The sequence below is a fragment of the Brachypodium distachyon genome, chromosome 2 (genome assembly GCF_000005505.3).
Source record: "Brachypodium distachyon strain Bd21 chromosome 2, Brachypodium_distachyon_v3.0, whole genome shotgun sequence".
NCBI classification, from domain to species: domain Eukaryota; kingdom Viridiplantae; phylum Streptophyta; class Magnoliopsida; order Poales; family Poaceae; genus Brachypodium; species Brachypodium distachyon.
The window spans coordinates 56,593,155-56,618,675 of NC_016132.3; the positions used below are offsets into that span (position 1 = coordinate 56,593,155).

General features: G+C 48.5%; 4 protein-coding genes and 1 long non-coding RNA gene across 5 annotated transcripts; 2 read left to right on the plus strand and 3 right to left on the minus strand.

Annotated features, from left to right (window-relative positions):
• The first annotated feature begins 1,735 nt into the window (after positions 1 to 1,735).
• LOC100823665 (exocyst complex component EXO70B1) lies at positions 1,736 to 5,021 on the plus strand. Its single transcript, XM_003564903.4, has 2 exons — positions 1,736 to 3,942; positions 4,610 to 5,021. Exon 1 carries the CDS (start codon positions 1,912 to 1,914, stop codon positions 3,919 to 3,921), a length of 2,010 nt encoding a protein of 669 aa, XP_003564951.1. The 5' UTR covers positions 1,736 to 1,911; the 3' UTR covers positions 3,922 to 3,942; positions 4,610 to 5,021.
• Positions 4,704 to 7,893, minus strand: LOC100823360 (SNF1-related protein kinase regulatory subunit gamma-1). The gene is made up of 3 exons (XM_003564902.4): positions 6,721 to 7,893; positions 6,487 to 6,647; positions 4,704 to 6,393 (listed from the first exon to the last, which is right to left on the minus strand). Exons 1-3 carry the CDS (start codon positions 7,591 to 7,593, stop codon positions 6,114 to 6,116), a joined length of 1,314 nt encoding a protein of 437 aa, XP_003564950.1. The 5' UTR covers positions 7,594 to 7,893; the 3' UTR covers positions 4,704 to 6,113.
• Positions 7,894 to 8,026: 133 nt separating this feature from the next.
• LOC100823969 (probable mitochondrial import receptor subunit TOM20) lies at positions 8,027 to 12,069 on the plus strand. Its single transcript, XM_003564904.4, has 6 exons — positions 8,027 to 8,249; positions 8,337 to 8,415; positions 9,887 to 10,056; positions 10,494 to 10,541; positions 10,967 to 11,044; positions 11,506 to 12,069. Exons 1-6 carry the CDS (start codon positions 8,148 to 8,150, stop codon positions 11,641 to 11,643), a joined length of 615 nt encoding a protein of 204 aa, XP_003564952.1. The 5' UTR covers positions 8,027 to 8,147; the 3' UTR covers positions 11,644 to 12,069.
• A 3,924-nt stretch (positions 12,070 to 15,993) lies between these two features.
• On the minus strand, positions 15,994 to 16,684 carry LOC112271093. Its single transcript, XR_002963935.1, has 3 exons — positions 16,585 to 16,684; positions 16,457 to 16,498; positions 15,994 to 16,345 (listed from the first exon to the last, which is right to left on the minus strand). It is a non-coding gene; the product is annotated as an uncharacterized LOC112271093 (long non-coding RNA).
• A 6,674-nt stretch (positions 16,685 to 23,358) lies between these two features.
• LOC100823153 (F-box protein At1g67340) lies at positions 23,359 to 25,254 on the minus strand. The gene is made up of 3 exons (XM_003567366.4): positions 24,902 to 25,254; positions 24,539 to 24,701; positions 23,359 to 24,452 (listed from the first exon to the last, which is right to left on the minus strand). Exons 1-3 carry the CDS (start codon positions 25,156 to 25,158, stop codon positions 23,712 to 23,714), a joined length of 1,161 nt encoding a protein of 386 aa, XP_003567414.1. The 5' UTR covers positions 25,159 to 25,254; the 3' UTR covers positions 23,359 to 23,711.
• Between the last annotated feature and the right edge of the window lie 267 nt (positions 25,255 to 25,521).

The window sequence follows — 25,521 nt, forward strand, 5'->3', positions numbered from 1 at the left end:
AAATCTGAACCTTTACGTTATGTTTTTTAAACTTCAGAAGACGGAAAGGGCAGCTGAGAAAAATATCGGAGGGAAGAGAAATATCGGAGGAAAGAGACGTTTCTTCCTGGACAAATCGATCGATCAGGAACACATGAATCGTTCACCTGTCTATCTCAATTTTTTAATCTCGTTGACTTGCCACTGGAGTACCACATGCCTGATATTATTAAGTTCTACGTCAAACTGGAATTTCCGTGATATGTTTCTTCTGCAAAGCTAATCTGCCATCCGTAAGCTAGAAGAGGCAACGCTGTCATGGCCTTCTGATGGCACCACAAAAATATAATCTTCTCTGCTAGTCTTTGTTCGTATCGCCGACCTGAGCAACGCAACGCCTGCCGTTTCCCTTTCGATATACACATCCTTTGAGAGCATCAATGGATTGTTGACGCTCTGCGTGGACACGTTGTGTTGTTCACACCACAAGGTACGTCCTCCTGACTGACCGGTCTCATGTTCTTTTGTAGCCAAAGAAACTTTCCAAAAGGCCAAAGCATCTCACCATACATGCATGCAACGCAATGGATTATTTATGGATGAATCAATTGTATACATACTTTGACTAGTCGTACGGGGGACCTTGAGATAATCCAACACAAACCTTTTGACCATTGCTGTGTTGCATTGCTTCATTATTGACCACCAAAAATGAACACCCGAAAGCACTTCTTGGTATCAAATGGGAAAAAAAAAACTATTGATCATTCTTGAGGCAACGGACGAAGGAGTCAACCATAAGCATCCCCTTATTCCCCTAGGCTCTACTAAATGCTCCAGCTCCGAAGGTGCGGCATATCGAACGGTCAAGGAGACGGACGCACGAAAAGGCCACGAAAATGCATGTGATGATGTGATGCAATCGTCTCCGGGAGCAGAACCGACCAGGAACGACCAAACACAGAAAATCCTTTCGTTGTCAATGCTTAATTTAGACATGAGAGTACTGGTTGTTGGCACTTATCCGGGGAACAATGCGATGATCCATATAGGCTATACGGCGAGGGCCGAAAACAAAGCCAAACCCACACGAGGCCTATGCAAAGCAAAGCTGAAAAGAAATGCGGTGGCGTGTATCTGCTGCTGCTTATCGTATTCCTTGTCTTTTTTCATTTCAAGCTGCTGCTCGCCTGTTCGTACCAGACGTTGTAACGTGTGCAGCGCATATCTTGTGTTCTTCCTTTTGTCTGTCTGAATCCATCTTACGTTATCTTCATTTTGGTCTCGAATACTGAAATATTTTAGATTTCAGTAAACAATTTGTTTTGCTAACATAGAATTAAAGCACAGGAACACGATCTGAGTTTTTGTGAAATCGCACTTATACATCACCTCAGACTCCATCCTCTTCCTATGGTTTTTATCTCTCATTTTACAAATTCATGCGACAAACAAACATGATTTTGAAATTCAGATTCAAATTCAACTGAATAAGATCCTGATAAAATTTTGGATTCATTTCGAAACGAGGGCAGTCAAACAAGCCACGAGCGCAGGGTACTTTGTCGGTCAGCTGGAGTGAGTGATTGGAGAAGATCAGAACATGTAATCAGATGATGCAAAGTCGCCGGGCAGAAGAGCGAATCGGATCCATCCGTATCCGTACGATGAAAAGCGAAGAAGTGATGAGGCCGAGAGAGAGGGAGATTATTAGTCCAAGCAATTTTAATCGAGACATCTAAACCACCCGACGACTTGCTCAAACCCAGCCAGCTCAGCGGATTAGCCCCGGACGCTGGTAAATAGTGGTCACCTTCCCTTCCTCTTCCTCTTCCTCCCCCCTACAGCACGCGAACTGATCCCCTTCCGCACCACGACATCCTCCTCGTCTTCCGATCCGAAGCAAGCAAGCAAAGCGCGGCGGGGGCGGGGATGGCGGCGGCGCCGCCTGCCGACGGGCAGGAGAAGGTGATCGCGGCGGCGCAGCACATCGTCAAGTCGCTCGCCAACTCCAAGAACGCCGCGGACGACATGATCCGCATCCTCTCGGGCTTCGACAACCGCTTCTCCCTCATGTCCGACCTCTTCCCGGCTCCACCCAACGCCGGTCCCGGATGCGGCTCCGTCCCGGAGGATGAGGGCGAGGGCGGGGGCGGGGCCTACGGGGAGGAGGACGACTACCAGCGGGAGGGCCCTGGCCCTAGCGGCGGCGGCGACGACGAGGACGACGAGAGGGACGCGGCGGTGGAGGAGGCGGTGCGGGTGGTGGAGCAGTGGGATTCCCCCGCGGCGGGGGACCGGCTGGTGTTCGAGTCGTCGGAGGACGCGGAGGAGTACCTCGGCGCCGCCGCGTGCCTCGTGGGCGCGGCGGGGCCGCGCGTGGAGGCGGCGCTGCAGGTCGCCATGGCGCGGCTCGAGGAGGAGTTCCGCCAGCTGCTGATCCGCGGGACCTCGTCGCTCGCCGCCGAGGACCTGCACGCCTCCCTCCTCCGCCGGCTCTCGCTCACGGTACCCACCTTCTACTCCGCAGCCGGCGACCTGGACTGCCCCTCCTTCGCGAGCCACGGTGAAGAGGGGGACGAATCTGCGGGCGCGGGCAGATGGAGCTCGGTCTCGGACGGCGAGATCTCGCCCTACCTCATTGCCCCGGACACGGTCAGCGCCCTCAGGGACATCGCGGACGTCATGCTGCGCGCTGGGTATTCGCCTGAGCTTTGCCAGGTCTACAGCGAGGTGCGCCGGGACACGCTTATGGAGTGCCTTGCCGTGCTTGGGGTCGACAAGATGAGCCTGGAGGAGGTGCAGCGCGTGGAATGGGGCGTCCTGGACGGCAAGATGAAGAAGTGGATCCAGGCGCTCAAGGTCGTTGTCCAGGGCCTTCTTGCCGAGGAGCGCCGCATCTGTAGCCAGATCCTTGCGTCCGACGCTGATGCCGAGGAGGAGTGCTTTACTGAGGCGGCCAAGGGGTGTGTCCTGCAGCTGCTCAACTTTGGTGATGCCATTGCGATCGGGAAGAGATCCTCTGAGAAGCTGTTCCGTATTCTTGGCATGTATGAGGCGTTAGCTGAGTTGCTGCCAGAGCTCGAGGCATTGTTCTCTGGTGAGGCGAGGGATTTCATCAAGGAAGAGGCAGAGGGGATACTCGTGAGGCTAGGGGATGCAGTCCGAGGCACGGTTGCTGAGTTTGCCAATGCGATACGTGGGGAGACTTCTCGCAGACCACTGCCTGGTGGCGAGATCCACCCGCTCACGCGCTACGTCATGAACTATGTACGACTGCTTGCTGATTACAGCCGCTGGCTGAACGATCTGCTTGATGGCTGTGAGTCTGAGCTGGAAACTGGGGGTGAAAATGTGGATATGACTCCACTTGGACACTGTGTGCTCATACTGATCACAAATCTGTTGGACAAGATTGAGGATAAATCGAAGCTGTATGATGATGAGGCACTGCAGAACATATTTCTGATGAACAATCTGTGGTACATTGTGCAGAAGGTGAAGGATTCAGAGCTAAAGACATTGCTTGGGGATAACTGGATCCGCAAGCGCCGTGGTCAGATAAGGAGGTACTCCACAGGTTACCTCCGATCCTCATGGACTAGGGTATTAGCTTGTCTGAGGGACGATGGGTTGCCACAGGCAACAGGTTCATCGAGTGCACTCAAGGCTGCACTGAAAGAAAGGTTCAAGAACTTCAACTTGACTTACGAGGAGTTATACAGGACACAGACAGCATGGAGGGTTGTGGATCCTCAGTTAAGAGAGGAGTTGAAAATTTCTATCTCAGAGAAGGTCCTTCCAGCATACCGCTCGTTTGTTGGAAGGTTCCGAGGCCAGCTAGAGGGGGGAAGGAATTTTGCGAAGTATATAAAGTACAACCCTGAGGATGTGGAGAACCAGGTCTCAGATTTCTTTGAAGGGAAAAGATTGAATGCTTAATCAATCTGTCTACATTTCAAGGTGAGTGCTAACTCCTAGATTGTGTATTCATTGATAGTTCATATACATTGGTAGAAGGTTTTGCAGTCAGGATTTTCTTTTTGCTAATTTGTTGGTTAAATTTGCAAGATCATAATGGTACTTGCTCTTCAATTGAATGTTTGGGGAGATACTTGGCTAAATATTATTCAGGAACCAACTGTTGTGGTATTACAGAAATTGCATCCCCATATTACCTTGCCAACTGCCAATTATAAAAGTATAGCTGGAGTGTACATTATTCTGGTGATTTTGTAATTTATAGTGTGTATGTATCTAGCGTAGTGACAAATTTTTATTTCTCAACTTACAATGGTTTGTTATGCTCCTTAGTGAAACTTTGAAATTTATAACTTTGAGATGGTCTTATTGTTCTAAATTTCTCCTGAAAAAGCTCTAAAAACTACTGCATATTTGAACCAGTAATATGAATTCTGCATAAGTAGCATTTTCTCTGGTGCAGTGATCTAGTTTTCAGATGGTATATTGTCCTTGTTAGACGAATTATTAGCAAGTCAATAAAATCACAAAGTTTATGAAGCAGGGAAACTCTCCAAAACATTATGAGTTGTTGTTATTGTCGTTCTTTTTAGTCATGGATTTACTTGAGCATGATCAACAAACTTAACAACCTTATTTATATGTTCAGGGATGTTCATATCAATGTTGGTGGTTACAAGTCCCTAGCAATATTCATTCAGTCCCCGTACTAGGGAACTTGCTCTGCCAACATTCTTTTGAGGTTTGAAGATGGAGAAATCAGTTTTGACTAGAGGGGCGTAAATGTGGTAAATTGCAAAGCAAACAGACATCTTGATTGTTTCATGGTGGGTGCTGACATTTGTGCTTGGGCTTCCACATGGAATTTAGGACCCTGCGGTGAACTGTGTAACTGCTATTCTTACAGTTTACCTTTTGTTGATTGTTGACTTGTTGGACTTCAGAAGAATGGTTGCCGGTCGGTGGTTGGCATTTTATGTACATTTTATACCAGCAGTTATGTTCAGTTGTTCACTTTTACCTTAGTGCAAATTTTGTTATCTTCAGTTTAGTTGGTTGCTTGCAGAAAGTATGATAACTTAAAAATGTTGACTGATAGCACTGAATCCTTTTGCATATGTTCTTCAACTTCGATCATAAGGCGGTGTAACAATTTCCTGATGCTTTTACTGTTCTTAATCTTGTCCGTTCATAGAGCGGGGTTTTCAGCCTGTGCAGTTTTCTTCCATTTATTATTGTGTTCTTAATCTTGTCAGTTCATAGAGCAGGGTTTTCAGATTGTGCACTTTTCTTCCATTTATTATTGTGTTCTTAATCTTATCAGTTCACAGAGCGGGCTTTTCAGCTTGTGCAGTTTTCTTCCATTTATTATTGTGTTATACTGATATTTTATCTGAGATGTTTGCTCCTTGTCTTTATTGCCCTGTTTGATATATGTCAGGGATCTTTGTTTTTCGTATGTTAGTTGTTGCATGGTCGAGGAGATAACATGCAGAATGCCAAAGTATTAGGGTGACTATTCATGATTTCATATCTTGTATAGTGTAGAAAAATGTGACGAGAGATGATTTACAGATACAATATGCTTCCTCCGATTCACAACAAGTGTCTCGGAGTTAGTACAATAACTTTGTACTCACTTGTCATGTATCGGATGGAGTATACAGTTTTATCTACCCTGTGCTGAGTGCTTATGCTGTGTTCTACAGTTTCAGACTTTCAGCAGAGTCTGGAATAGTGGCGAATGTGGTATTCCAGCAGTTTTTATCGCTAGTTTCTGATATTATCTAGCAATGCCTATAGGGTCCTCTGACGTTGGAACATAATGAACAACACATGTTGAGAAGTAAACCTGGCATGGCTACACCTACATTCCAGGTGTTATTGAACTCGGTCAGCTAAGAACATCAACAGAGCCAGTGTTCCTCAATTATGATAAGCTAGCTAGCTATGCAGAAGTGACAAAGAAAAACCTTAAGAAATTTAGCTGAAGTTGCTAAGGAGCCCAATTAATGAACACTAGAGAAAAGAAATGAGAAGGAAAAGTACCAAGTATCCCTACACAAAACAGAACAAACAGAGAGATTATCCTGATCGATCTTGCCTAGGAGTGAGGAGGAAAAAAAAAAAGCTTTGTCAGTTTGTTCAGAACTTCAGACCCTGCTGTTCTGTGGCATGGGGATGACGCCGTTGAAGAAGTCCCCAAAGTAGCCCGGCGGCTCGTAGACGAGCTTGGCGATGATGTCCCTGAGCGTGATGAGTCCGTCCAGGTTGCCTTCCGCGTCCACCACGTAGATCCTCTGCCTCTTCTCCGCGTCCAGCCTGAGGATAATGTCCTTCACCGTGTCGTCCCCGGTGCACGTTATGATGCTCATCTGCTTCTCCCCCGAGCTCTGCCGCGCGCTCGCGATGAACTCCTTCGCCGTCAGCGTCCTGCGCTTTATCATCCAACCGGTAAGGATCAAGTTCCATTAATCATCAGGCTGTGATCTGATCTATGAATGATGATTTGATCTAGCTCATCACCTGTAGTCTCTGTTGGCCTCCGATGCCGTGAGCAGGTGCTTGACGTCCTTGATCATGATGCTGCCCATGGGCTTGTCGGCGCCGTCCACCACCGGGATGCCCCCCACGCCCCGCTTCCTCATCTGCCGGAACGCCTTGAGCGCCGACTCGTCCTCCCGAACCTCCAGCAAGCAAACCATCGTCGGCATTGGGCATCGAAAATGGTCCATTGAAATTTTAATGAGGAATACCTACCTTGACGAGCCTGCTGGGCTTCATGATGGGGAGCCCGAGGTCGGAGAGCGTCTTGGTGCCCCAGTCCTCGAACCAGCTGAGCCCGACGCACTCGGAGAGCATGTGCACGACTGCCGCCTGGGTGATGATGTTGCTGATGGTTCCCTCCCCGATGTCCACCACGGGGAGGCTCTTCATCCGGTACTTGGACAGCAGCAGCAGCATGGTGAGGAAGGTGTCTGAGCTCTGCAGCGCCAGGAACGGCGCCCAGCGGAAGGACCCGGAGATGTCCTTCACCTTGGTCCGCTTGAACAGCTCCGACGACGGCAGCGACCCGAACGCCTCCGCCACGGCCGCCTCCGCCTCCATCGACGCCGCCGCCGGTGGCTGTGCTTTTGGGCCTTCGAGCGCGACGGTGCCGAGCTTGGCGGCGAGCTCGTCGGCGCCGAGCGCGGCGCCGGCGCCGGCCTCGGACTGGTGGAGGAGCCAGACGGCGATCCCCGCGAACTCGACGATGCCGATGTAGCGGTCGATCCAGGACGCGTCGTCGGGGGCGTCCACGTTGCGGACGGGCGCGCCGTTGATGCGGTTGCGGGACAGGATGTCCACGGCCTCGGCGAGCGTCGCGTCCGAGGGGATGTCCACCAGCTGGGAACCGAAGGTCTGCGGGAAGGAGGAGACGGGGATGGCGTCGAAGCAGCTGTTGAGCTTGTCGCCCCGGCTCAGCTGCTGCTGCTCCGGGGACTGCTCGAGGCTGTCCCAGATGTCCTCCACGCGCATCCCGATCTCCGCCTCCGGGCTCCACCGCGCGCTCCCCAGCGGCGTCTCCGGCACCGGCCCATGCTCATCGTCCCGCCGCTCCTCCCGCGTCCGGATCTCCCGACGAGCCTGCATCGGATTCGCTTGGGATGGATGATCCTTTGGCTTTCCTCAATCCTCCTACGCGCGCGACCTTGGAGGCTCTGCTTGGTCGCTTCTCCCCGCCGAGAACCGTGGCAGATGTGTGTGCTTCCGCCAAGGTTTCGCGCGCCAGAAACACAAGGGGGAGATGACAAGTGGCTTGCAGCCCGGCACTTGTGGGCTCTCTGACATTCCTTCTCTGTTGTTCGAAGGAGTAAAAAGGAAACGAAATTCCTCGATGGATCGTTAATGGGCCTCCGATGGGTCGAATCTACGGGCGGCCCAGTACGGACTCCACTGCGGAGCCAGGATGGGCCGGGAGATATTTTGCGGCTACTACTCCTTTCGCAAGTCATGGCTGTCGGGGGGTCCACATGGCAGCGACGGAGCAAAGCGGTGCCGCGGTCCCCTTCTCTGGCTCCCAGGACAACAAAGAACAACTCCTCCGAGCCCCCACACCTCAACAACACTTCGCCCCCAAATCGAAGCGAGGCCTAAAACCCTAAGCCCCCGGCGCCGCACCGGATCTCGCCGCCGCCGACGACCCCATGGACATGGCAAGCATGAACGACCCGGAGAGGCTCTTCTTCTTCGACCTCGCCTGTAAGACCGCCAAGGCCACCTACGAGGAGAACCCCCTCGACGCCGACGTACGCATCCTCCTACTTTTTCTCCCTGTTCCGTTCTGAGTGGACGCGATCCCGTCTGATCTGATGTTGTTTCGTGATGCGTCGCAGAACCTGACGCGATGGGGCGGCGCGCTGCTGGAGCTGTCGCAGATGCAGAACGGCGAAGATAGCCTCAAGTGCCTCGAAGGTATGCCCCTGAGATTTTTGCGCCTGGACCTGGTTATACCGGCGGTATTGATTGCTTCCATGTGGAGTTTGGGGTGGCTTTCGTTGCTTTCTCCTAAATTGGTTGGAATAGATCCTCTACCTGGGCGCAGTTGCAACTGATTGCTTGCACTTATGTTGTGTCTTCTAGCATCCTTATAAAGGCTACCCTGTTTTAGTCAGGGTGCGCTTCTGCTGCACCACATAAATCAACTTCGTGATTAGCGGACACATTCCACATATCCTGCTAGTCCCGCTTAGCCTGTTAGTAGAGCTTGTTGCACTGTCGGGTCGGACTCGCACGCATGCTGACTGGCAAATGACATTTACAGTATGCATAAGTTGTATGCTGGTGTTAGGACTCTTACATTGCATACACTTGATTGTCATTGTTTGCAGTCTGGAATCCATCGTAGTACATGGTCTACAGCTCTGCAGAGGTTACTCCATGCAATGTCCGAATAGCCTGCTAAGCCTGTTTATGCCGTATGTTTCTGATCACGCCGTGTAGCTATGCATGCTGGCGTTGCGGCTGATGTGACCAACATGGGAACACCGCAAACGAGTCCACTTACATCCTGATGTTATAACCTATAGTAGTGTTTTTGAAGGTATATATATGAAATAAGTTATGTTGATCTTTTTGAGAACAGAGAAAAGCATTATGGTTTAGGCGCTAAAATGCTCCGGTATTTCCGTTGTTGGTATCATATTAGCAACCACAGAAGAAAAAACGTTATTGCTAGTGTAGGCATTTGGGATGTGTCCCATCTTGTTTGGCCTGCCTAAATGGTTAGATGACTGCTCCTTGCATGCCATGATAGTTTATGGAGTGTTGTTGCGATTCTTGTATTCAGGTTTGAGAAGCTACTGCTATTGGTAGTGATCGATTATTTGGACGAACAGGTGGGTTAAGGGAGTAAGATGTCTGTCCAAATTCTGTAGGGAGTTTGAAAAGCTTATTATTGTAACTGTTTCTTTGCGCGGACAATTTTTTCTTTATGCTTAAGAAAGAAGTGCTTACATTCATGAACTAGTTTGAGATTGTTTGCTGGAGAACTACGCAATAGGTGTGTTTCAAGAATGTAGGAATTCACTACCTGTCAGATATCATAGCAGTTACTGAATGGAAATCTAAACTGGCCACATTGCAAATACTCCCTCCGTTCCTAAATACTTGTCGCTGTTTTAGTGCAAGTTTGTACTAAAACAGCGACAAGTATTTAGAAACAGAGGGACTACCATTTTAAGCTTATGCTAGCAAAAGCCAATGACCTTTCAAAACTAATTATTTGTTAAGCTTGTATGTAGTAGGCTAGTAGCATTGTCTTCATAGTTCATCCGTATGTGTGAGAGTTTCGCTGGGCGTAACCTGGAAGATTTTAATCTCTTGGTACAAACCTTCAGAATGGGGTCAAAAGTGAAGTATGCTGATCCAGCTTCATTTGTTACAGATGCGGAGTCCAAGCTGGAAGAAGCACTGAAGATTGATCCCAGCAAGGCTGATGCACTCTGGTGCTTGGGGAATGCCCAGACCTCTCGTGGGTTTTTCACTGCAGACACCATCCAGGCTAATGAATGCTTTGAAAAAGCAACTGGTTGTTTTGAGAAGGCTGTTGATCTGGTATGCGGAGTCTTGCATACAAACACATTTTCATTATTCCATGGTGGAGGCTGACCTGCAGGCCCAAGCTCATATGACCGAGGCGCCATATGCACTCTGTTCCACGCATAAGCCTCTGGAAGGATGTTTGCAAATACTCCCTCCATTCCTTAAAGATTGGCATATTAGCTTTCATTAAGACAAGACTTTGACCATAAATTACTATGTCAATGTATGGTTTATATGACATGAAATTAGTATTGTTAGATTCATTATCAAAAGTACTTCATGATACTTGTGGTTTCATGTCATATAAACCACATTTTAACATAGTAATTTGTGGTCAAAGCCTTGTCTTAATGAAGCTAATATGCCAATCTTTAAGGAACGGAGGGAGTATGTGTTTATATGCAACGTTTGTTTAACTTGAAACTAAGATACTGTCCCTTTTCTTGTAGGATCCAGCAAATGATCTGTATAAGAAGTCATTAGATTTGTCATCCAAGGTGCCCTTTGTTCTCATTTTATGTTTTGCATTATTTCTGTTATCTTTCTCAAGTTATGGTGCAACCATCCAGCTATGCCCTGTGACCAAAGTGCAAGTTTGTAATCATGATCGAGAATCCTCGTTTTATTTCATGCTGTCAACATAGTTAAGTCCAGGACCCTTGTTTTGTTTGGTACTGTGAACACAGTTAGTCCCGTCTTTTGCTTAGAAACCTTTTTAACTGGGTTAACTCAAATTTGTTACTAACAACATAAGAACATCCAAGTCAATAGGGGAATTTGAATCCTAACAACTCTGAACCTTATAGGCCTCCGGCCTAAAAATCCTCTAAACCTTCTATTTCACTAGATTTTTGCTACTTATATCATGCTTGTGTAGAGATTTTAATTGCCTTTCTGTAACACCTGCTTCCATTTACCTCAGGCACCTGAACTGCATTTGGAGATTCATAGGCAAATGGCATCTCAAGCAGCGGCAGGCCCCTCGACTTCAAGTGCAAGGGTATATTGTTTACCTTTATTCTGCTTGCCTTTTCTTAGCTGCTCTTTAGATCTGTATGCAACTCCTGAGATATTCTAGGCTCCTTGCATTGCCAATTCGTTTTGCAGTGTTAAAAAAAGGAGGTTTGTAGTGTTTGAGTCGATATATCAGTTACCTTTTACTCTTGTCCTATACCCACCTCATTTTTGTAATTTATTGGGGCTAATCTCCATCTATTACATATCAATATAGCATAGTTAATTGCAATAAACAGCAGGCGTTTTTATTGTTTTGTCGTTGGGACTTATCATTGGTTTCCTTGTATTCATCGACTATTTGATATGCTACGTTAGTTTTTTATGTGTGTTCTGCCTGCAATATGTTAGGCCTCATCCACACTCTTGACCTTGATTCTTTGCCGTCTTTCATACATGCTGTATACTCTAGTTGTGTTCCTGTGCCTAATATATTGTGGCTTGCAGCAACCAAGGAGAAAGAAGAAGGAAAGTGATTTCTGGTATGATGTTGGTGGATGGGTTATTCTTGGTATTGCCATCGTTGGTTGGGTGGCAATGTCCAAAAATCAAGCCCCTCCACCGCCGCCGCCACCTCACATGTGATGTGGTTCAACTTTTAAAACCTGCAAATGGCATGCGTATGTTAAGTGCCGCGGACGTAAATCTTGTTAGGACTTAGCCAAGTTATGAAGAGAAGATGGTGTTCCCATGTTGTGGTGGTGAAATTTTCGACGATTGTCTTCCATTCCAGGCATGACAAGATTTGTCTTGTCATTGACATAAGCGGCTGGATGCTTCCTTATACCTTTATCTTATTAGCAAAGAACCTTTAGTATGTTTTGATGACTTAATCTCCGGTGTTCACATAATATTCGGATTTCTCATGTTTGCGCTCCCGCGGCATGTGCTGCTTTTTCATGGCATTCTTTTGGCAGGAATGCACCTAATAATTGTAAACGACGTTTGTCATGTTCATACTCATGGAATCTGCCTGCCTTTCTGGTGATACCGAGGCAGTTTGTTGTGTCAGCGTAAAACTGTGTGCCATCTCTTTCCGAGTTGGTTGGAAGCCAACTCGGAGACGACACAGCTCCTGTTGTCGCACATGCAAGGCCTGCCATCTCACGTGCACACGAAACGCATTGGCCTCAATCTCCAGCCCAATTTTCCAGTCTCAACTGTCCGAGATTGCTTGCCAAAACAGTATCTTTGGAAATCGTATTCCAAACAATCAGTGATCGCCTTTACTTCAGTCACTGCACTTTGGCGAAGCACGCGGTCTCCACTCCTCCATCTCCAGGTGTGGGAGCTCGCACATGCAGGGTTACGCAAAATTTCGTGGCTGGGGCCGTTGTGTTGTGCCCTTGTGGTGTGGCCGTGTGGGGGATCCGGATTCCGGAAATGAGGGCTTGGAATTGATCGCGGCATGTTACTGGCAATGCATGTACCCATCTATACATGTACCCTGTTACTGGCAAACCAAGAAAAGCCCTGGCCTATGGCCTACCCATATCCATCCGTCCGTCCATACATCATGGCAGGGATCAATGACCCCCTTGTTTCAAGCCTGCCCAGTCCATTCGGTCTCCGGGGGCGAAATGCACAACGACCACAAGCATAGCTCACTTTTGAAACGTAGAAATCAAATTTGTTATGGCAGGAATAAAAATCGGAAAGAATCTGAGTTTACTTCTGAACCGTGATTCTAAAAAATAAAAATAAAAACTTCTCTACCGTGTCACTGTGTCCAGATCGAATGGCCAGAATGCCAATTGGCAAAGGGGTTAATCGCATAGGAGTAGGGAAGCGGATGATGATGATGCCCGGTTGCCCCCTCAGACCTAGTACTAGCTCATCGGATGTGCTTCCCTAGGACCCAACTCATGTCACTCATGGTGCACAGGCCGGCCGGGTCTCTCGATCCAGGACAGAAAAAAAATGAGGAGGTGCATAGTAGCAGCAGCTGAGGGTGATGTCTTGTGGGGGATCCAATCCAGTCCAGTCCAAAGTCGAAACAGAGCAGCGAATGCTTCCTTCTCACGCCAGCTACGATCGACGAGCTACTACGGCTATATGGCTACAGGAGCAGCCGGCCGGACGAAGGCTATGGCGGGGCCGGGGCCTCCTCTCGCCGTGCGTCTGACACGGCCGTCACGCCTCATCACCACTCCATGTCCCATGTCTCCTCCTTCCTTGCTTGCAATATCATCGATCGAGTGCGTTGCAAGCAGCATAACCTGGAGTAATTGTTACCAGCCACAAATACACGCCAGCTTCTGGTGAGTTTGCTCTGTGTAAATATTGTGGCCGGTGTGCCGGTGTTAGTCCAAACAGGGCTTAATTAAGGGAGCCAGATATCGTCTTCCTCGTACGGTGGACGGTGGACACGTGTAGAAATGTGGACACAACAAGTTAGCGATTTGGTCGGTTAATGTGGACATGTACGCACATCTCCATTTACGCCGACTGATCGATCAATCGAGATTCAATCAAGAAGGTCAGTAGCCTTAATTTAGCTTGCATCTGACGGTAAAACGGCGGGTAGTCGACTTCTCCTACCTCCGGTCCCTTTTTCGGGAGCCAGCGACACTTAGTTCTCTCTGTGTTGACCCAAGAGAGAGATGGGCGCCCGAAATACGTATTGTGCAGCAGGATATCTAAACTTTGACTAAATTTAAATGCATCTATACATTAAATCATGTTTAGATATACTTAATTTTTAACAAACTTGAGACTTTTTTGTTGGACGGAGTGAGTATAACAAGAGATGGATGGATAACATCTGAGGCTCTTGGCGTACGTGTTGGGCTAGCTGCTGGTCGATGGACAGCAACGCCGGCCTTTGTTTTTTTGTACCTGCATGAACCGTAATTTCAAACCAAGGATGGTGCGCTGCAATGTGCAATGCACCGGCCCGGCCCTCACGTACCAAAGCTTCACTGTAGCGTACGTTCCAACGCATTCATACATGTCTCACGCAAGCAAGCGCTGACACCGGCCAACACGTACGAATCGAGACTAGCTAGCTAGCTAGAGGCCAAGAGAGCATGCATACATGGATGATTAATTCACTGATTAATTAACACGCTAGCTACACTATACTTGACCGAGCTGCTGCTTGTGCCTGGCCCATTTGATGGCACGCCGGCAGCCGGGAGGGTCAGCCAAATGCATGCTAGCTTTGCATGTGATCTCCCATCATTTGCATTTGCATGAGCTGTGAAGCTAGCTTAATCACTCGATCAAGATCACTTGGAGCTTGATCATCATTGCTCCATTAACTTCGTCGTGTACTAGTATTTTGCACTTGTAAGTAAGCAAGCTAGCAGCTAAGCCCTGTGCAGCTAGCTGCTGGTGGCCTGGCCAGCATGCCTTTCTCCCTTTGCCCACACCCAACACTAGCTTTCCTGGCGCATGCATGCATGCTCCCGGCTAGCTTAGCCATAGCTGCATGCATTGCTTTGGCTGAGATAGCAAGGAAGCTGAGTAACTGGACACAGCAACAGGTACTACATGTTGTTGACTTGAGTTGATCAGGGGCCACACCTCCTTGGTTCCTAGGACTGCATCTGGCCCTCTGGTTAGGTAGTGTCATTAGAGTACAAAACTCAACCAACCCCCCCCCCCCCCCCCCCTCCTCGCCACCGCTTTTGGACTTGATGCATGTCCTTGCATTGGCCTCACATGCACCATGCATGCAGGCAGGCAGCCAAACCTGAGCGAGCCCCCCAATTTCAATCCTGGTACCCTTTGCTGCGCCAAAACTAATCAAAAACTTTAGCTTTTTCGAGTACTACTTGTGTTTAGCTTTTAGAAGAAGAAAAGGCTAAAAGGTAGTCAGAGTAAGCAGATCTCAAATTAATTGGTATAACCACTTTTGTTTGGTAACTGGAAATTGATTGGTGATGCATGGCTTGAGAATGTTTTCTTGTTTTCTCCCCCCTCTTTCTGCTTATCTAGCTATATACTGTAGGATCGAACGATCAATGCAATTATTTCTCCTTTGTTTCAGACACTGAAGCACAATGATAGTGTTTTCTTGTTTTCGGTACTATGCACAATATATGTTTCATTTCGATTTGTCCTCAAGCTAGCTACAGCGCTAGTTTCACACGACAAATTAACTTGAAAAGGACGATCTACACCGTATGCATGATCGCCAACCTGCAATCTAAGCAACAGGCCGGTAGCCAGTGAGAGTGTGCTTTTCGTGCGTTCTAATCCATCTTTGGCGACGAACATGCAATGCAATGACATGCCATGCCCGCGTGGCCCCACATCATGTGTGCCGTGTCAGAGAAGAAGAAGCTCTAGTGGCTCTGCACGCCTGCATTGTGCATATGCCTATTTCGACAGACGACCGAGATTGATTTGGTAGCCAAGCTAGCGACGTAGTTCAGGCCAGCAGCCGGCCGGCGTGGTGTGTGGTTAAAGGCGTTGCAGCCTTTTGGCTACTCGCTGTACCTGCTAATAATAACTGTACTGGGTACTCACAGTACTACAGTAGTACTCACAGGCAAGCTAGCAAACTGACGTGATAGCCAGCAGCAAGTACTGCATGCTGTTTTACTGGAGTAGCAATATTTGCTGTGTAAAGTCGGTCAGAAGCAAATGCCAACCATGAGTTCATGACCTTGCAATGCACGTCCATGCATGAACTAGGTTAATTATCTTGGAGACTGTCAGTAGTTGTTTGCCTGGTTAAGCTTAATTAAGCCCTCTCTCATCAAATTATAACTGAATTTTTCAGAATGGAAAACCCAACACCTAGCTTGATCAATGGTTATCATGTCCTATAGCAGTTCTTTTCTGAAGAAAATGGACTTGCCCTTATCCGTTTGGTTGGCCATGCTAATTGATCAGCGAACAGCTTATTATCCGTTTGGTTGGCCATGCTAATTAATCAACAAACAGCTTAAGCTCCTAGCTAAGAGGACAGATCTCTCTCTTTCTCCCTGCATGGGATGTGGAGCAAGCGACCACACTTCCTTTTTGAAAACCCTTTTCCCCTTGATTAAGTAACCTCATTTTCTTCTCATGCACTAGCACTGTACATGCAGAAACATAAACCCAGAACAGTAGCAGCCAGAGGGCACACACAGACACATTGGGGTGGTACCTCTAGCTAGAAGCATCTCTGCTGTACATCCTATCTAGCTAGTCGTCCCTCCTCCATAAACAAAAGCAGCAAGAAATCTCCTTTGCTTGTCTGGCAGATCAGATTTTTAGTTAGCTAGCATTGATTCCTGTCATGTTGCTTTCTTCCCCACCTGATTAATCTCTTGTGCTTCTTGCCTGCATCCTCCTGCGTGCAACAAAAAATGTGCAGACCATGCATGACTTGTTCCTAATTAACCATGCATGCGTTAAACATAATTAACCCCCTTAATTTTTTTGAAATGCAATGTTGCTTTACCTTTCACTGCTAGGTTGATCTCAAGCCGGCCAGCATCTGCTGCTGCTGGTAATAAGTCAGTAAAGTAGTCCTAGCTAATAAGCTAAGGCAGGCGCAGGCATACACAAACAGAGTAAACCCCCACTTACACGCTTTTAGTCTCCTTTGGCTTTGACGACACGCTTGTTGGTACGTTAGAGGGGTCATCTCTTTCCATGAAAAAAACAGCATTGGATCCATAGGCTGCACGGACGGACGGTGGATCAGAAATCGGAAGAGCCATTATCATGAGCATGTTCGGGAGTCTGCCAACAAAACCCAACTTCATTAATGTAAAATGAGATCTCTTGTGTATGAGTGAAACAGATGGAGTTCGATCTAACTAGAAAGTGTGCCGGATGATGCATATCATTTGGGGTTTCTAGCTAGCTAGATCGTCTCGATGGGCCATGCATTAGTGGTCCAGTGATCAAGAGCGCATAACATTGATGCTTAAACCGGGGCCACAAGTGAGATCGAGCTAGCTCTGGTGCATGCAAAGTGGCGCTTATGACTTGCGAAAGCAGCTTAAGCTCGAGATGCTTGATCCACACGCTTACATCCGCTCTTGCTCTTGCACGTGCGACGACCAGAGAGAGAGAGAGAGAGATGGACAATAAACAAATTATAAGGTCCACCGCACTTTAACCGAGCTCCACTTGCTATAGCAACATATATCAGAATAAAATGCAATGTCGATCTATAGTCGATCTATAGTGGATGTGCGACGGCGCACATTCTCCCCCTTTCATGTCGATCGCCGCCGTCTCTTGCTAGCCTTATCTCCCTGACGACGATGTACTACCAGCCAGCATAGCACGAGCCCTTTTTTACTGCCCCTTTTTTTCTTTGGTGACCCGGGCGCCATTTGTTGTGTCACGCTAATTGGAATCGAATATGGAACGGCTTTTCTTTTCGTTTCTTTTCCGCTAGCTATAGATCCTTTCGCCTCTTTCTCAAGCTTGCGTCTTTTTACCCGTCTTCCTTTTTGACGAACCTTTGTTTAAAACAATTTGTGGGGAGAAAGATGAGGATGCCATTCGATGCGAGCGCAGAGGATGTGGAATGGTGGGCATATGTCCTCTTTTCTGCCTTGGATTCATTGTACTCCTCCCACTAGTATTTGTCCGGTTCTCTACTTTTCACCCGCATTTTTCTACCTGGCCTCCTCGATCGTCTATGTTTTTACTTTATTTTTCTTGGATTTTATTCCATATTAGATTCGGTGGCATTAAGCTGGTATTCCCTCCGTTTCTAAATACTTGTCGTGGTTACACTAAAACCACGACAAGTATTTAGGATGGAGTAGTTTGCAGTATTCATACGCCACTACCAATACTCAGACATACAGCATCGGCTAACAGTAGCAGCAGCAGTGTACTGGATACTAGAATCAGATAGATACTCGTTTCCGAAAAGAAACGAATAATGCAAATTTGCTAGATTCAACCCATGATCTCATCATTGCCACGAAGCTAGCTGCAGCAAGAACCGCCGCACTCGCAGCTGTTTCATTCTCAGGATCGATCGTCCCACTTTCTTGACCGGCCGGGTTTAGCTAGGGACAGTGAGTGCCCAACTCAATTACCCGCGACGCAAAGCAAAGGTAAAACAAACTCGTTCAAGGCGCAAAGTAAAAGCTACTAACCCAGCTTTGTTCTCACTTCCCCGTGTCAGTGGAGCGCCTCACGCCTGCTCCAGTCGTGCGCGTGGACTCGGGCCAAAAAGAAAGTGAAAGAGAAAGAAAGAAAGAAGCACGGATGGAATTTGGAAACCCCGGCGCAAGTTCAGGGTCTCCTCCGTGCTTCCTTTTTATCCACCCCTTTTATCTGTACTGTAACGAGAGACCCAGAGGGTAAGTTTCAGACTGTAATTAACCCAGCGAGTTAAAGTCAGTATGGGCCCCGATGATTTGGACGCACGTACGTACGGCTCTGTACGTACATACACACGGTACGTGCCGCTGCCGCAGGTCGTGTCAAGTACGAGTTCTCCCTGGGAGGGGACGGCGTTGCACGGCTCCGAAATTTAAATTTTCTGAGGCATCGACGTGACCGGGCTATGATAATAAATCTCTGAAATTTTCTGTTGGCCGTTTCCGATCCCAGCGGTGTGTACGTAGTACTGCGTAGAGTGTACGTAGATGTAGACTAGCTAGGCGAGCCGTATATACGGCCGGGCGGTACAGCAATAAATCGTTTGCTGCTGCCAATCACACCAATGGATCGATCAAAACACAAATACACACTACGAACGGTGTTGTTCGATCAGGACGGACACGTCCAGGAAACGCCATTCTGAAGCCTCTCCCTTTCAAACTGGCTATAGCGCCAATGCCATGCCATGCCGGTGTGATGACCACCATAAATGCGTCCCAGTGCCGGCCGTCGGTCGTCCAACGAAACCTTTGGACCTTTGCTTGCTCTGACCGATCGATCCACTGCATATGCATGGCGAATTGGCGATCCATGACTCTGCACAGCGCGTAAACTCCACAACAATAATGCGCCGTGCAAGACGACGGGCAGCAATTTAAAGGGGAGCGAGCTATACTTACTGCACAAGACCAGGAGTAGTGTATTTCCGGTGTGCAAGGGCTGCTGCCTGCTGCCGACACCTCCCTCCATTGGATTCCCCTATGGCCCTATCTATCGAGCTCGACGCGCGATCGAATAATAGCGTAATGGCGACCGGTCGATCGGGATCAAAGCTCGGGTCAGTCTTTCACTCTGCCGCTGCACATGATAGCCTGCCAGTGCACAGGAATGTAGTATATCAGGGTCAGAGGAGAGAAAGAAATAAAGGAAGAAAGTAAAGGGGGGAAGAGAGAGATGAAAAGGAGAGAAAGGCGCGTAGGAGGAGCATGATCGATCGGCCGAGCGAGCGGGCGTAGTTTCTTCCTTTTCACCTTTATTCCGGCCGGCCGGCGCACTGATGCCTGTTCTTCGCACTCCCTTTATTTCTCCTGCCCCCCAAAGCTTTTCTTTCTAAAGGCGCCGTTGCACGAACGAATGATGGTCTACGCTTGTTCTTGCTCCTTCTGGTCTGGTCTACTGCTTGGAAACACAGAAATTACAAGCACAATTTCCCGTTTCGAGCGAGCCCAAAATATGGCGCTGATTAAGTGTTGGAGGCTTGATCAAAAGCAGAGTCCAGAGATGAATGAGAGGCGAAGAGATCTAATGATCGGAGAGATCCCACATTTGACGTCTGAACATTGTTGGCTCGCGAGGGCGCTCTCGGTCAAACGCCTGAACATGGGTGTGCCCGGCTTAGCCCAATCAACTGAGACATGTCCATCGCCTGCTCATTTGCTTTTTCTCATGACACCTGATGTCTCCGCCATCCACAGCAAAAACCGCTGGCGTGAAAGTTCTAGAGACTGCACAGAAAGTCTCGTATGAACATAGGTCACCAGTAAATGATCTGTTTTCTTTCTATCGTTTCCTTTTGGCGCATATGAGATTTTTGTTACTCTTCGCGTTAGAGGTTATAACCAGCTAATAGTAGTTCACGTAAGAAATAATTCCATATTTGCCACTCAGAATTTGCTCATATGCACAAATGCCACTGAAAATTTGCATGTTCTAAATATGCCACTCAATTTTGCATGGGGTACAAACATGCCATTTCCGTTAGTTGACCGTTAAGTAAGAGATGAAAAGACATTTTGCCCTTATGTAATATGTTGATTTTCCATTTACAACAGAGTACTCATTTTAAAGAACTTATAATTCCAGGTTTTCAAGATGTCAGTAAGACACCCTTTTGGAGTAAGTTTCAGCAATAACAATTTTGGCATGAAAAATTAAAATTTTCAGCAGCATTTCCTTCATTTTTCTTAACATCACAAAATTCACAGTAGATTCAGCAGAATAATATACTCCCTCGGCCGGAATTACTTGCACCGATTTAGTACAACTTTGTTTTTTTTTCTGCCCTAGGGTATTTCGATCAATATGAAATAACTGACAATTAACTTAACGGTCAACCAACGGCAGTGACATATTTGTACCACATACAAAATTTGAATGGCATATTTGAAACAGTCAAATTTTCAGTGGCATTTGGACATATGGACAAATTCTCAGTGGCAAATATGGAATTCTGTCTTCACATAAAGTTGAACACAAAAGCAGTATTGTGCCCTACCAATAGCAAACCATTTGTGTACATACAAAAATAACACCTGTTGCAATCGGACATACAGGAAGCAATTTGTATAGAGCAGGTAGCAGATTCAAATACAGTACTATGCCTTGCCAACAGAAAATACATTTATGTAGGCTACAACTAGCCGCTTACGATTGGAATGTGCAAACGATAACAAAACATTAACGAGCCCCTAATCGGAACGCTAATTAGTGCAGCAAGCAAGACAAGATGGCAACCGGCAGTCACGCTTCTCAAGAGATGCTGTCTCTTGATAGCCGTTGACCATCAGAGCAAAACCATTAAGGAGGAGCATCAAAAGCGCTAATTAATTGGTCCCTTGGGGGCTCTTGACCCCAAGCAAGCCGAATCACGGCAGTGAAAAAAGAGACAGATAGGGAGAAAAAAAACAATACTGTCGACCATCACTCGGAGTAGTATACTATCAAATCAAAAAAATATTACTTGGGTCAATCGGTTTCGCTCGCCTCGATCAATTGCACCGTGCATGAGCGACTCTAGAAAGTTAATAATCACTCCCATGGAATCATTCATCCATGCATCATGGAGTAAACAAAACAACAACTCATGTTGCTTGCTTGTTCATCCCTGCATAAAAATCATTTTTAATCAATATCCGACCAGCCAACACGAACTCGGGCTAGCTGGTACTCGAAGATCCGAGTGGACCAAGCGCATGATCGATCCTCACATGTTTATTATTTATTATCAACCGAACCCTGATTAAAGTCGCGGCACGCTTGCATAAGGGAGAACAATTAAGCATCGAGAAATCGAACAACTAACACTCGGTTCTCCACGAACAAACAAACAAAAAAAAAATCCGATTCCTGGCACCAGTTCGCGCGCACGATCGAGAACTTTTCTGGGTTTTCTGTATCTACTCTCATAATACGAGGCACGCACGCATCTTTAGATCATCAATTTGATTAATTAAATATGTGTGTTTCTTAACAAAAAGTACACCATTTATCGAAAGAACTTTCTAATGATATAATCTTTTTATTATTTAATTTATATTTAGTTAGCTAAATTGACGATTTAGGAATGCGTGTGTACGTGACGGAGGGAGCAGTTGCTTGGCAAGGTCAAACGTGCATGCATCATAGGAAGGGCCGGTATTTTGTAACGTGGTGGCGTACGTGCCGGGTTTAATTGCTGGACGCCCACGGAGACATCTGGCATCCATCGTCGAATACGTGGGCGAACTCATCGGACTCCATATGTGTATGGTATACGTACATTGAAGAGGAATTGTCTACATTTGCCTGCCCTTTTTAATTTTCATTAGGTCGCCGCTCGCACCGATGGAACAACCGAAATCACCAAAACTTCTGACCGACCCTAGCTGCTGGAGTAATTACTAGTTCTACATATAACTAGTGCTACATATTTGTAGGAGTACTCCGTATCTTAGTTTTTTTCTAATATATTTTTTATGTAGCACTACGTACTCTCCGTTTTGAAATATACAAAGTGCTCTAGCTTTCTGTTCAATTATATATATTTTGAAGTTTGACAAAGTTTTTTAATAATAAAAAGCTGTCAATATCTACAACTTTATCTTAGGTTTATAAATCTGTCGTAGTACATGTTAGTAGTTACTTTTTCTATAAATTTGATTGAATTTTAAAAAGTTTAATTTTAGGACAAAACTAGAAGATACCATATTTAGGAACATATATATACTGGATGTTTCAAATTTTGAGCGGTATCGTAGAACTACAGGTTACACAGATATATGGAGTAGGAAATACCGAAATAGACATGAGAATTGAGCGAGCAGTAGATCCGATCTAGCCTGGCCCCGGCCATCAGTTGAGCCCGTGCCATCGTTTCAGCTACAAGACAATAAATACGCGAGCTACTGCCGCTGCTCCGTTTTCTCTGATGTCAAAAAGTCCACGTCCGATCGAGGGTTCTCGGCTTCTCGCTAGCTACTACTCCTACCGCAGATGTCCGTGTCGTGGAAAAAATACTACTAGCACGATGCACCTAAATCACGCACATTCTTAGAGCCGGAGGCTCCTTGTAACTCTCAACGCATCTCCGCAACACGCCAAATAAGCCTGCCTTTTTTTTGCCCGTCGCCTCCACAAAATCTTCGGGCTGGTAAAATTTTACTCAAGTTTCCGTTGCAGTGGCGCCGTTGGGTCAACAAGTTAGGTATCCGTTTATCATGGTATCAGTGGGAGTAGTAGTGATTCCCCAACTTAGGTCGAGAATAAAAATTTGCATCGATCTCCCGGAAATGACTTGAGTGGCCTACTTTGTTTGCCGGAACAAATCAGATATGCGGTGCTAGTCCAGTCTGCAGCTACAGCTGTAGGGTGTTGCGTATTCTTGTTTAAGAGGAATCAGAGAGATGAGAGATGGCTGAAGGCTAGTGATACTACAACGTCATCGTCTCGGTGTGTATTCTTTCCATATAACCTAGGGAATGGAGGATAAGTAAAATGAAAACAAACAAAAGGCGGCGTCACTTTAGCGGAAGCCTAGATGGATTCCACCTCCTCAGAGTTCAACACCAGCAGCCAGAGGGAAAGCTCCAACTTGTCCCGGGCCTCGAGAGGGCAAAAACCTACGCACCGCATCTCGGCACGGCCACCGATTAATCAAAACAAACAAACTAGGTGCCCGTGCCGCCCCTCCTCGTCTAGAGCAAGCAGAGTCCATCCAAAACATCGAAACACAAAGCGACAGACAGAACGAAACAAGAAATTAAAAACGTATCAAACTCAAAACTCGGTCGAGATTGGGTTTCTAAAAGGAGCCGCGGTTTTAAATCTTAACTTAAGAGAGGAAGTTAAAACTTAAAAAACGGATCTCTTCGTCTGCTCTTCTTCCCTAGGAGTTGTCACATACGTACATACATACGTCTGACAAAGTGACAAGGCGACGCCGAAACGGCAGGGAAAAGAAAACGAAGGGGGGAAAAAAGGCCTGAAACGCTTCCTCATTCTCTCCGGGACTCCTGCCGTAGCTGCGCCCGGTCGAGCGGTTGCGCCGTGGACCAAGGGCTAGACTCTGCTGCTGCTGCATGTTGCTTCAGGTCGTCGTCGGGTCATTGGGCTTGGGCGGCGTCGGCGGCGGCGGCGGGGAGCCAGCGGTCCATGGGGACGCACTGGACCTTGTGCGCGCGCTTCCAGTCGAGCGCCTGGCACGCGCGGGAGCAGTAGTTGGCGGCGCCGCACACGGAGCAGCGCCGGAACTCGTGCCGCCTCGTCTCCTTTCGCCCGCACCGCAGGTGGGAGCACAGCCGGAGCTCGCCCTCGGCGCCCGCGGCCTCGTCGGTGCCGGAGCTCTTCTTCGCGGTCGCCTGCACGCCGCGGGACGCCCACCAGTCGGACATGAAGAGGTTCGCCGTGTGCGGCTCCGCCTCCGGGAGGCTCCACCCGAAGTCGGACAGGAGCGGGCACCCGGCCCCTGCGCCGGCGCCCGCGTTGGCGCCGGGGACGAGGGGGAGCGAGGCGAAGGCGCGGTGGTTGGCGCTGGCGAGGGCGAGGGAGAGCTCGCGCGCGTTGGCAGCGACGAGGAGGCGGCGGCCCTCGGCCGCGTCGCGGCGCACCCCGTAGCCATCCTGGAGGCAGTGCCCGAGCTCGCGGAGCGCGTCGACGTGTCCCAGCGCCGCGGAGCGCGCGCACAGGGCCGCCCCGGCGCGGAGGTCGCGGTCCGACTTGGCGCCGCCGCTGCCGTTGAACTGGATGACCGCCAGCGAGTAGAGCGCCGCCGGGTGCCCGCCCACCGCCGCCTTCGCCAGCATCGCCGCGCCGCCGCTGCGGCTGCCCAGGCAGTAGAACCGGATCTGCACGCAGACACTCGTCAGCCACATGCATGTCGATCGACTCAAGTAGAAGGGGATTGATTGGTTCATGGCGTCGTAGTACGTACCATGCCGAGAATGTAGCAGGCCTCGAGGTTGCCGGCGTCGGCGCAGCGCTTGAGGAACCGCTGCGCGGGCTCCGACCACGCGGCCGCCTTCACGGCGAGCGACGCCGGCGAAGCGTTGGCGAACACCATGTCCTGGTGGCCCAGCCCGTTCAGCCGCTTGCACCTGAAACCGTCAGAGATCGATCAGAAACGCTTCTCCTCAGTAGCCATCCTTGTCTGCCTCTCCACGCAACATCTCATCCCCCTCTCAACCTTCCATTACTGCAACGCAACGCAGCCGTTGCGATTCGGGGAAGAAGAGGAGAGATGCGTCGTGACAAAGCCGTTGAAGATTGATTGAAATAAAAGCAGCGGGGGGCGTACGTTAGGTGGACGGAGAGGAGGTCGGAGGGCGAGGAGGCGGAGGCGGCGAGCTTGGAGAGGATGGAGAGGACGAGGTCGTCGGGGAGCTCGTCGAGGTAGTCAAGCCCCGGAGCCTGCCGCTTCCGCCGCCCATGGCTCTCGCCGTCGGCGGCGGCGGCGGACTGCGCCGGCGACCTCTTCCTCTTCTGCCCGACCGCCGGTGGCGCCGGCTCACGGCCGCCGCAAGGGGAGTAGAGAGACCCGCTCCGCGTCCTCATGGTTGTCTCCGGAGAAGGGGAAACGGCCGGGGCGGGGCGGGACGGGGAGAAGCGCCGTTGGTGGTGTGGAGAAGATAGTGCGAAAAAGGGATAGCAGGAGGAGGAGCTTTTATACACGAGAGGGGCCGCGGAGTCGGCCGTACTGTGTCGTGACTGCGAGTTGAGGGCCGTGCTGGGGGCCCAGATGTCAGAGGGATATTTAATAATTTCTTTATCGGTTTTGGAGTACTGTAATTTTTTCTTTTTTGAACTTTTTATCTGTCGTGTGGTGCTGCGGGGACGAGTAGTCTGAGGAGCAGGGAAGGGCAGGGCAGCATGAATGCAACGGCTGTGGTGGTGTGCATGAATGCCCCTTGCTTTCAA

Coding starts and splice junctions, on each gene's coding strand:
- LOC100823360 (XM_003564902.4), bottom strand. CDS start 7,593: ATGCAGGCTCGTCGGGAGATCCGGACGCGGGAGGAGCGGCGGGACGAT. Junction 6,648..6,720: donor AGCCCAGCAGGCTCGTCAAG/GTAGGTATTCCT, acceptor TGCTTGCTGGAG/GTTCGGGAGGACGAGTCGGC. Junction 6,394..6,486: donor GAGGCCAACAGAGACTACAG/GTGATGAGCTAG, acceptor GATAAAGCGCAG/GACGCTGACGGCGAAGGAGT.
- LOC100823153 (XM_003567366.4), bottom strand. CDS start 25,158: ATGAGGACGCGGAGCGGGTCTCTCTACTCCCCTTGCGGCGGCCGTGAG. Junction 24,702..24,901: donor CTCCTCTCCGTCCACCTAAC/GTACGCCCCCCG, acceptor TGACGGTTTCAG/GTGCAAGCGGCTGAACGGGC. Junction 24,453..24,538: donor CCTGCTACATTCTCGGCATG/GTACGTACTACG, acceptor GTCTGCGTGCAG/ATCCGGTTCTACTGCCTGGG.
- LOC100823969 (XM_003564904.4), top strand. CDS start 8,148: ATGGACATGGCAAGCATGAACGACCCGGAGAGGCTCTTCTTCTTCGAC. Junction 8,416..9,886: donor TAGCCTCAAGTGCCTCGAAG/GTATGCCCCTGA, acceptor CATTTGTTACAG/ATGCGGAGTCCAAGCTGGAA. Junction 10,542..10,966: donor CATTAGATTTGTCATCCAAG/GTGCCCTTTGTT, acceptor CATTTACCTCAG/GCACCTGAACTGCATTTGGA.
- LOC100823665 (XM_003564903.4), top strand. CDS start 1,912: ATGGCGGCGGCGCCGCCTGCCGACGGGCAGGAGAAGGTGATCGCGGCG.